At 33.3% G+C, this 12,022-nt stretch overlaps 1 protein-coding gene across 2 annotated transcripts in view; it reads left to right on the plus strand.

Annotated features, from left to right (window-relative positions):
- SLC16A7 (solute carrier family 16 member 7) overlaps positions 1-8,893 on the plus strand; it is an 84,064-nt gene extending 75,171 nt beyond the window's left edge. For both annotated transcript variants that reach the window (XM_027456597.3, XM_072034302.1), the window contains exon 5: positions 968-8,893. In XM_027456597.3, the coding sequence (XP_027312398.2) occupies positions 968-1,239 (272 nt within the window). In that variant the 3' untranslated portion in view covers positions 1,240-8,893. The remainder of the gene's footprint in view (positions 1-967) is intronic.
- Positions 8,894-12,022: the final 3,129 nt, after the last annotated feature.

Genomic DNA, 12,022 nt, shown 5'->3' on the forward strand with positions numbered 1-12,022 from the left:
TGTTAATGCAGAATCTCATTTTTAATGTTTTGCAAGACTGCTTAGAGATAAAAACTGGTAAATAGTACTATTTACACTAACAGGTGAATTATGCACTTGCAGTGCTACTTGAGTTTTTCCTAATACTAGGTTTGTGAAATAGAGAAAAGACTAAAATAGTTTGATGGCTTGTAAGTGTGTCTCAGGTGAATTACGGCATTATGGCTGCAACCCAGTAAAAGCATCTAAATAGATACATTGTAATGGGCAGGTTATCTTTTGCATTTCAGTGCTAGTGTAGCTGAGTTCAGAGCTAACTACTTGGGTATGTACAGATGTTGATTAGGGAGTTGAAAAAATCAGAAAGAATGGCTCATAAAGTGGAACCACACTTAGATTTTATTTTCGTTGTTGTGACCAAACTAATCTGAGAGTTGTGAATATAATTTTAAGGTACAGGCTTCATCAAAACTCAGCAGCTGAAGATGATGGCTGAAGGGACAAGCCTTTCTATCTCTTTCACCACTCACTGGAAAATAAAAATGAAAAGCAAGCACTTGATGCACAGTGACAGCAGCCTAAGAAGGCACATTCCTCCTCATCCTATTGTCTTTATGCAGCTTCTATGAGTGGCAGACAGTCACTCCAAAACAATAGGAAACAAAATTAGGAGGTGAATAAAATAATAAGACAATGAAAGAATGAAAATGAAAAAAAATGGAAATGTCTATCATTATTCATTAAGCTTTACTCATTTCATTCTTCAATATTTATTGTTGTGTTTGATTCCAGTGACAATTGGTAGTTTAACCAATACAGGTTTTGTTAGAGGTCCACTCTATTTTATAGAATTTGAGTGCATTGAAAAAGCTTTTCCGCTCCAACTTCAAAACCAGGCCATATATAAATATTTTCCTGAGGAAATATTTGTATTGTATTGAGTATTCTATTCTAAAAATGCATCTCTTCTCTTGTTTTTCTATTCCAGGCTGGTTAGTGGATGTTACTGGTGAATATCAATACATGTATTTTGTCTGTGGAGTGATTGTGATTGTGGCCAGCATCTGGTTGTTCATTGGTAATGCCATTAACTATAGGCTTTTGGCAAAAGAGAAGAAGTTAGAAGATGAAAAGCAGAAAGCCGAGAAGAACGCTGACTCGAAGGAGGCAGAACCATTAACAAACAATGAGAACGAAGATGCTGCCAGCAGAGCAGACAAAGCTCTTGAAGATCCTTCAGAAAGAGAAACCAATATTTAATCTGCAATGTATCTCAGAAGGCAACATTTATGACTTCCATTAGAAATATGCCTTCAACACACAGGACAGGTTTTCTGGTAATAATGATCAGTCACAATATTGGATGGGAACAGATTTTTGCCCTATGGCAAGACTCCAAGTTAAATTACTATCTACAGATTATTTATTTCAGAGATACAAAATTGAGGTTACAGAGGTAGTGACTCCGTGCAATGAGCCCATCCAAACTATGACTCTGGACAATCAAGAGTCAGGTAAACCACACGTAAGACTTGCAGTGACAGTTTTGTTTCAAAAGTACATCTAATACAAAAGTATCTCTTACTCTTATATGGGAGGATACTTTTTGTTCACCCTTATTGTTAATGTCTGCAAAAAAAATCTGGCCAAACTGTACTTACCACTTAGGTCAAAAACAAATGTAAGCTCAAAGGTCTGTTTGAATGGATACAAGAGTACCTGAATGAAGCACAATGGAAACGTTTTTTTCTCATTTGTATGCTCAAAATATACAAATGTATGATCAAAATATACATTACACCTGTATAAAGAATTATAATATGGATGTAAAAGTTAAGGTTGGAAGACAAACAACTGGTGGGCACCATCTCTAAAATGCAATAAACAGCTGAATTAGAATATATTCTGGAGGTTATTTCCTCCTGTGATAGGTGGCTATGTTGTACTTCAACAGATACATCTGAACACAGCTCACTAATTTGAACTAACCTAAATGAAACAATTTTGAACCAGGATTTACATTGCTAACAGGAGCTTCAATTAGTTTGTTCAGTTGCGTATTCCTGTATGGTTGAAGGAACTGGACCAGACTGTGAAGCCTTCTTTCTACAGGGACTAGATTAACCCTGCTGACTAGATTTAACCTGCTGATGTTAAAAGGATCCAGGCCTCCCTTGTCTTTTGTGGCCTGAACCAGTTTCATGGCAGTGGCATCAGTGTAACTGCTTGGGTTTATTGGCAAGTCATCAGTTGATGGTCTCCTAAGAGGAGATATAAGGTCTAACTGATCCTGATCCTTGCAGGCAGGTAACTTCATACTAGTTCTCATCTCCTTTTCCTATGCATTTAGTAAAAAGCTACTTCTTTTTCATATTGCTGATTTAAACAAAAATGCTGCAAGGCACATTGACAGTGCCACTCTGGGAGCTTTGTATCGACATATCATTTTTTTGTGGAGGGTATTTGATCTTGTGTCTATGGTTTCACACATTCACTTACACCAATTAAAATGTACACAATTTTTCCTCATCCTTTAAGTAAAGGAAAACAAAGCCTAAAAATTTACTTTACAAAAATGATTTAGCATTGCAATCTTCTGAAGGTATTAAATTAAAGTACTTTTATTATTCTATTTATAGGTGAGGAAGGGTGATATTTGTTTTGGAGTGTTGTATATAAATACCTTGGATGTTGTGAAAATTAAGGGTCTGATTCCTAAAACATGCACTGTTTATGCAGGATACACATACATTCAGTTTAGGAAAAAATAGTATCATTCATTTTAGCCCTCTTTTAAATATCAAAAAGTTGCAAATATGTTGGACTAACAGATGTTTTAAATGCACTTTGAAGTGCCAATAACAAAAGAAGAACAATAGTAAAAACTAGGAGATGTTACTGCTTTTGAGAAAGCAGTTTCTTAAGAATAGTGTTCAACAAAATTATCTTAATTCCTTTTTTTTTTTTTTTTTTTCCAAAAAATATTGATAGTGCTTGCCTCTGTTTTGCAGGGTTATCATCATGATATTCCACTATGATTTTCCACAGTAGTGCTGATCTTTTTCATTATCTCAGCAGTTTTGGGGAAGAGACATCATGAATCTACTGGCAACATGGTACAGAAATAAATGTCTTCTTTTTACCTAATTATGTGCAGGAAAAATAAACACCTCCTATATGTTCTGTAGGTACACTAACAAGAAAATAGTTGCATTTCAGAGTTTTGGGAGATAATAAGGGTTACATGTTCGGATTTGAGCAGTGAACTGTGTAAAGGAAAATGATTTAATCTCAGTAAAATTCCAGTTCCTTTGCCAACCCTCAGTTCCATAGAACAAATAAATACATTTCACCTCTTTCCAAGATGTAGTCCTGCCAACACCCCATGAGGTAAAAGTATTTATCTCGTTTTGGCTATATGGGCATAATGGGTGAATTCTAGGATCCAGTCTGTGAAGGCTCTACATGCCCAGAATCAGAAAGAGAGGGAGAGTTTCATAAGCACTAAGCTTTCATAGAGTTAGGAATATCAGCTATGAAGGTTGGATTGCAAAAGATGAACCAAAACTTCAGCTAAAGAGTAGTCATCAGGAACATTACTCTGTTCTTTCTGTTCTTGACAGCAAGTGGTAGAAAGGCAGAGATTATTTGAAAGGATTTGAAGCCTTTCTTGAGTACTTGAATGAGCCAATATGACTGAGGTGCTCATTATCTCTTTGGGAAAAAAAAATAAAATACAAAAAATACAAAAAAAAAATACAGGGTAGAAGACAGCGTCATCTTTTGATTTAAGCCTGTTAAAAGATGCTGTTGGGTAAATAAGAAACTCAGAAGAAAGATGGTAAAAAAGGGCAAAAAGGCTCGTAGGAAACATGCAGGCATCTAATCTGTTCTGTGCAGGATTGCAGAATACACATGGCATAGGAAATAAGGGAAAAACAAGCTTCTTTGAGCCATAGACACACCTGACCATGAGTAACAAAAATGATGTTCCTGTCTCAAAGGAAATCAAAATTTATATAAACACAACCCTCTGCAGAGCTCTTGCTCTTTTATTACCAGTAAATTATGTTAGGAATGAAAGAGCTGCTTCACCACCACTCACCAATATACAATTTTTAATCATACAATAAGGTAAAATGATGTAGCAAGCAACTGAAACAATATAAAACGTGAACTGACTCAAGCGAAACATTTCCTTACACCTCTTTCATTATTTTTCCTCTTAAAACTGGCAACAAAACAAAAAATCAGAATACACTTGATATAGAGGCCCTGAGCAACCTGATCTAGTGGGGACATCCCTGCCTATGGCAGAGGGTTGGAATTACATGATCTTTGAAGTCTCTTCCAACCCGAGGCATTCTATGATTCTATGAGTATTATGGAATTCTGAATCCGTAGTGGGATGAAGAAGATTGGAACCATATCTATGCAAAAACTGCCTGGAATTAAAAAACTATGTCTTCCAAGTAACAGCTTATAAAGAGGCAATTGCTTTGAATATGTAGGTCTTATTTCTAAAAGTAATAACAAATAGCCTTGCATCAATTCTATATTAAGCAGCAGTCTCAAAATGAGTATAACTTGCTTACAACCCGCTGAATATCATTCTTACTAGCACTAATTTTTACTGCATATCATTTCTTTATAATACTGCTTTCAAAATGAGACCTGGGTATACACTGTCTCTCTAAATCCTCCTAGTTACCTCAGCCTCCAGTGTGCACCACTGCAGGGTCTAGATTAAGAGATGCCTCTGTCCTACAATCAAGAAACGTGCTCTCAAATTTGAAGATATACCACATGCATCTGTTAGGCAGTACAGAGTCTGTAGTCTCTGTCAGTCAATGCAAGCAAATCCTGAGTTGGTCTTAACCTCCTTTATACTTCATCCTCTTCAAACCTCTGCCATAGTGTCACTAAGTTAAATTATCATCTTAATTGTATCTGATTAATCAAGTAATGCCAAAATCTTAAAATTTGTAGGAAAGGAGGTTGAACCTACATCAATCATATTTTTCCTTTTTAACATCAAGGTTAAATTTCAAATACTTTAGAGTACATATCCAGGTACTTTTATCTCTTTATTTTTTTGGGGGAGCATACTTCTCTAGTAGCTGGAGGGTTCTTCTGCATTGCCCTTTCCAACTCCAGAGAAAGACTTTTCACCAATAATTCTCAGTACTTGTTCAAGAACAAACGTTCACCCTTGCCACTTCTCACCATTCAACTGTGCTTGCAATTGTTGCCAGTTCTGTATCTCCCTCAAGTTCACAAAAGTATTTTTTTATAAGAAATGTTGTAGCATAGTAGTTAGACTGCAATACTTTTTTTTCAGGAGTGTGATTTGTGAGCTGTTTTGGAAAAAGTTATCTTCAAATAGATTTTTTTTGTTTGTTTGTTTTTATTTACTTTCTTCTTATGAGAATAAATTCAATGTTACTTGGTGCTGAAGTTGATGACAGCAATTTCACTAAATTCATGAATTAAAATTCACATTAATTTAATTTTAATTTTTTTCATGCCAGCATCCAATGTACTTAAAAACAAAACAAACCAAACAAACAAACAACAAAAAAAAAACTTGACAGTGTGTATATAATTGTTTGAAACTTCTCCCAGAGAATTCTGTAGAGTCACAAGCTGTGCTGGCAAATGAGGAGTTTCAAATGTACAACTTTTGTACAACTGCTCATAAAGATTCCATGAAGCAACAATGCATCTTATACTCACTTAAGAAGTAGGATTAATCTTACTTAGTTTTACCCATGTAGAAATCATATTGATTTTATTTCCCATTAGAAATGCATACCTAATTGCAATTTTTATAATTTCATTTGCACTCTCATTGTTCTTGAAGGTTCTGCCCACCCCCAATTTTCCATTCTGATGTGACACAAAGATCTTGTACCTGGCATGTAGTGACTTCTGTTAAATGCTTTCTTTTCATTGTCTTTCCTCAATTGCCTAAGTAATGTTTTTCACTTGCTACTTTCAGGTCTGTGTGGTTGTGGGGTGGTATTATTCAGATATTTGGTAAGCTACAGATACAACATAGCTAAATTGGGTGCTGCCATCAGGATTTCATTAAACAAAGCAAATTACTTTTTTTTTTTTTTTAGATGAACTTGCTGTAATCGATACTGACAATTTTGCCTAAAAAAATGGCAATTTTTGTTAGTTTCTCTATAGATTACTATTTTTCTATTCACACTGAGGAATATAAAGGGAATTTTTAAAAATACTTATTATTATCAGAGATTACATCAATTTTAACAAGGCTGTCTGGATTTTTTGGGGGAGTGGGTACTTTTCAGATATTTGTGCATATATACGTTAAAAGCATTTGCATGTATAGACACCTTTTAAATCACAATTTGCAGAAGTATTGCTATATAATTTCAACATAAATTGCATTTTGTGTTATTATTAATTGTTATTAATTGTTATTATTTTGCAATCATTTTTTTTCTCTGTCATCTACCTCTCAATTACAGTTTGGCGACTTGCATGACCCTGGAAGAATACAGCTAACAAAAGCATAGTGGTAAAACATACAGATTATAATAAAATCTCCCCAGTATTTTTGGCTTACAGTTATATTCTGTTATATTCCAAGGCAGTGCGTCCTGATGACCAAATTCTTTGAATCAATTGGAATAGGTTTTAGTAAGTATGAAGACTTAAGCCATACTGGTATAGTTTTTACAGTATGGAACTGGTGTAAAAAGTGTCATTAAAAGAAAAAAAAAAAGAAGTGTAAAAAGTATCATTTAAGTATCCAAAGCCCTTTCTGTGAGATGATGTTGCCTTTTTTTTTTTTTCTTTTTCCCCGATTTCTGAATTAATGGAATCAACTAAATGGAAACATCACATCATTAATAACTCCACACAGTTCTAAAAAGTATTACAGAATACTTCACATTCTTCGTCACCCCTAAAAATAAATAAATAAAATTATTTGATTTGGAAGTCATACAGAATTTTAACTTTCTTTCCCTTTGTGGGGTAGTTGGGGAAGATGATCACAAAATATTGCACTGGGGCCAAGGAAAAATGATTGTTGTTCATATCGTCTTTACAAAACCAGAGATGATTGTTTCTTCAAAGATACTCTTTTTAGTCTGCAAACCATTCTTGCCTTCTAGGACCTAGTACAGAGTCCACTGAAGCCAACATAAACAAACTATCAAAGTGAAAGAACTTTATGAAACATTGGAAATGATCTGGCTTCAGTGGAGGCTTCAGCCTTATTTTCTCCATATCAAATCTCAGGAATGTCAGATATAAAGCAGCAAATGCAGGATTTGTTGCAACTGGCAAATTTAGCTATCCCTGCGTAATATTCCTAATGACTCAGTCCCTAATTAACGCACAATATGTATTGTTTTAATAGTCTATAAATAAACAAAAACAAAACAAAAAACATTCTGAATGTAGATTATAAATATAGGGGATATATTTGAATATATATCTGATCAAATCTGTTCAACCCCTAAGGAAATTATCTATTTCCTTCCAATCAAGCCTTCCTTTAACAGTTTAATTTTTATTTTTTTTTTCCCTTTTTTTGCCCCCTGTTCTTCTTTCCAGAGCAAGTAGTTTGTGTCTTTTGGAATGTACATATTAATAAATATATATGGGAATATAGACACACACATGTGTATGTGTGTATATATGTATTCTCCTATATATACAACTCTAATTTATATATATTATATATATTTGTGTATATATAAAATATATATAATGTTTTAGAGTAAGTTGCATACTGTGCCTGATAAACGTATTTGTAAACAGATAAAAGACTGCAGCAAATGACAGAAAATTTTAAATGTTTTCTACAAGAGTATATTTTATTATTTCTCAGTTTCTGGTGGTTTCATTTATATTAGAAATTCATTCAGAAAACTGAAATATTCCATAACATTGATATTTCAATAATGATTCACTTGGCTTAAAATAATCGAGAATTATCATTGTTGTTAGACAGCAGAAATCCTCCATTGCAGAGAGGTTGGTTGGTTGGTTTTGCTGTGGAAGTATTATCTACTTGATCTCTGAATAGACTGTAAAATATAGACTGATTTTTCTTCTATTGTAGTATGTAGGACAAGATCATATGAAAAATTGATGGACATGATACTCTTGTAAAAACTACGCAAAATGAGGATACTGAAGGCCCTGCAAACAATACTCCTATAAAATTATTATGGGAAACTCTCCAGAACACGAGGCTATAAAAAAAATGACAACTTTTTGTATCTTTTCCACATTTTGTTTTTATTTTGTCTGCAAATAGGCAAGTCAGTGAAATGTCTACATTTGTCTCTGACTCTTAAAACATTCTACCTTAAAGCTTTTTTTGAGAAAATTTTCAGAGTGGTACATAAAGCACTTAAATGAATACCCTTCCTTAAGTGTGACATAGGTGTATTTTCTGCTTACCACTTACCTGGAAAGTTCACCATGTCTACAATCTACCAATAGAACTTGGTATTGCTATGCAATAATTCAACATGCAGTAGCCATTGTTGTTGACTAACATTTTTTTTTCTTCCTTTTTGTATTTTGCAATACTGTATGTTTTTTACTTGAATATATTGGCTAGGCTTTTATTTTTGTTTTGTTTTGACAATCATTTATTAGCTAGAGGTGCTATTTATGTTCCAAAGACATCTGGGTGGATGATGACATTCTCTTTCTACATGCCAAATGCATTTTTGACCTGACAAAATTCATTGTTCATAATGTATATTAACCCTGTAAAATGCTTATGCACTGCATTAAATTGTACTTAAATGCATTCTTGCTCATAAACCTTTATTCCAGGCCTGTACTAGTGTCTAATGTCCAGTTTGTCCATATATATTTATGGAAAAGTACAAGGAAAAAATGTGTATGATAAGAATTTAAAAAAAAAGAAAAAAGAAAAAAAAAAAGAGAGAAATTAAAATAAAATTTCCATGTAAAGTTTCTGAGAAGATGTAAGAGCTTTTTTTTTTTTTTTTTAATTATTTAATTCTTTAGTGGTAATTTTTTTGCAATTTTAAAATGTGCAGATATTCATAGAGTCACTATTCAGATTTAGCTAAGATCTCAAAATCACTTACACTTGCATACAGAAACAGAACTAAAAATTTTCCTGTATAGGAAGGATACTACCAGCTGTAGAATATGCTACCAGCACTTTGCTGTCCCTACCTCCTCTGTAATTACAACTGAATCTTGTACATTACTCAAAAAATGTCTGGACATCCACTAGTCTGGTTGGGATGTTTTTCTATATTCCATGTACATGCAATATCATTAATGTATCACTGACAGTCATTTGAATACAGAAGAGGAATGTGTCCTTGAATTTGGAGGAATTTGGCTTGAAATACTGGATGTAGAAAACTCTATTCCTTCTCATCTCTCTAAGTGTTTAAGGTCTTATGTATTTGTCTATTGGCTTAATGTTATGGTTGCTTGCCCCAGTTAAATTAGTGTCTATTTATAGAATGTGATTGGGTATTTAAAATCAGAGATGTCGATTAATATCCTTTACATACAGTTTATGAACCTTCTACACAGAAAAACAATAAGCTAGTAGCAAACAAATGTGCCAAATTTTTAAAGAAAGTTGAATTACTGAATAAAAAAAAATAATAAATAAATAATATGAAAGCAAATGGCCTTTATTTTTAGATTTCTAATAACTGCAAAACAAATTTTCAAATAATGTAATCAATAATTCTCTTGATATGGAAATGTTGATTCAGCTAAATTATATTTAGATCTTGTTTAGATTCTAGCCTCTTATAATATTTACATTTTTGAATATGTGTAGTATTCATAAATAATCAATTTTGAGACATAGACCAAACAACGACTAAAATTAAAATCAAAGATACAGAGTGGTAAAAGAAAAGGCAGAATGAATGTAGTCCAATACTGCTCTTTCCCATTTGTTTTCCATGTCAACATAATATTTGAGCTTGATCAAAGACGTTGTTGCTATCACTTCCATGGCTGAACCTATGTTGCCTCAAGGAATCCAGGTGCTTGACTAAAATATATTTCTGATTAATAGACAATGACCAATAGACACTTAAGCAAATGTACTTGTTTCTGAGCCTTTATATTTTGATAGTTCAGTGGCAAGATAGATGGAGACCTCAGTCTGTATTTTTTTTTCTTTAAGGTCATCTGTTTAGAGCTTTAATATGTAAATTGACCTGGAGGGTAACCAAGTAGTTTCTCCTCTTTCATGTACTCTTCTCCTCCTGACTTTTCCACACTAGCCATGCTGAAACAAATACCCATCAAGTGACACATTTTAGCTGCTAGACATTGATTTTATTTAAAAAGAAAATCAAAGCTAAACAAAATGAAGCAGCAACAACAACAAAAGCACAAACACCTAAATAACAACAGTAAGAAAAAATGTTGTTTTTCCAACATCTTGGAAAATTTAGAAGTGTCATACCATATCTGATAAAAAGCATCTCTCAGAAAATTCTTGGGAATGGCTATGTCTCCATAAAGAAAAAAAAAAAAAAAGGGAAAAAAAAGAAGAAAGTAAAAGAAAAAAGCATGACTGGAGGACATATTGTTCAGCTTTCATAAATGCCATTCTAATATACTGCAATATATTTATAATATAATAAAGATCAGATGCTATTGCTTTGATTTTTTCAATTTTAATTTGAATGCTTTCAAGTGGTAATATCATCCCCAACTTGGTATGGTATGGCTCCCTTCAAGAGGAGCCATGAGGATCATCAAGTTCAACTTCTGGTTCTGCACAGTGTCATTTGGACACTCTTTATGTCCTTTGGCTCCCAAAACTGCACACAGTACTCAAGGTGAGGTCACACCTGTTTAGAGCTGAGTGGGACAATCCCTTCTCTCGACTGGCTAGCAGTGTCGTGCTTGATGCACTTCAGGATATAGTTGTTTTTTTCGGCCACCACAGCATATTGTTGACTTATATTCAACAGAATTTATAAGTATTTTGCAAGGCTTTGTTTTCTTACAAAATATATGAAGTTTCTTTCTTTCTTTCAATGTCTGTTTTTTTTTCTTTCTTTTTTTTTTTTTTTTTTAATCTGAATGTAATTATATATTTATGTATGTATATAATTTCCTCCCTGTAAATTGTTCAATTATAGAAAATCAAGCAATAGCTGGGAGTTCATTTTCTGCATAAAACTGTTGCCAATTTACTGTGATACTAGAAATGTTTGGTGCCTTCTATACCAACAATACGTACTCCCAGTCAGGTCTTATGGCTATTAAAATAAGTTTAAACCAAACAGTAAAAGAAATAACTAACTTTTATGTGCTCATACTTTGCACAAAACAAACATTTTCAGAAACGGTCCTTTCAAACCCTAAAGCCATAGCTAGGCATCAAAAGAAATGGCAAAATTTGTAGTGTCATACATATATCTTTTTTTACTGACAAAAAGTTTATTTTGGAGGAACAGTGATTCATTTTGCCAACCATCATAATATACTTTGATTAATAACTGCAATTCCATTTTGGTCTGAATGATAAATGAGTAGCATTTAGGCAGTGCAATTATTCAGTACAATCACTGAACTGAATAATTGAGAAAAAAATGATTTAGGTTGAACTTTTTTTTTTTTTTTTTTTTTTTTTCCAAGAGAAAGTGTTTCTTTGCCTTAATTACAAAACACATGTTCTCAATGACGTTTTGGACCTTTTGAATGGAAATAAAGGAAGATTTGGATACTATTTATGAAACAACAGGTTTCATCCATGATCATATTATTCATTCATACAAACAGACAGATTCAGTTCTTCTGCCTGTACATTCTGTGAAGGTACTCATGATTCCCTCTTCCAAAAAAAATTGAGGATTAGTGAGTGAATTGCTGTTCTCTGCTCTACGTAATTTTTACTGCCACTATGACTGGTAATCTTTTCTTCCATTTCACATGGATGGACTCTAGCACCTGGATTATAAGTCTTCTAACAGTGAATGTTTTATGCAAAGTGAAAGCACCAGTGAAAGAACTTTCTGTTACT

Source organism: Anas platyrhynchos, chromosome 1 (assembly GCF_047663525.1).
Source record: "Anas platyrhynchos isolate ZD024472 breed Pekin duck chromosome 1, IASCAAS_PekinDuck_T2T, whole genome shotgun sequence".
NCBI classification, from domain to species: Eukaryota; Metazoa; Chordata; class Aves; order Anseriformes; family Anatidae; genus Anas; species Anas platyrhynchos.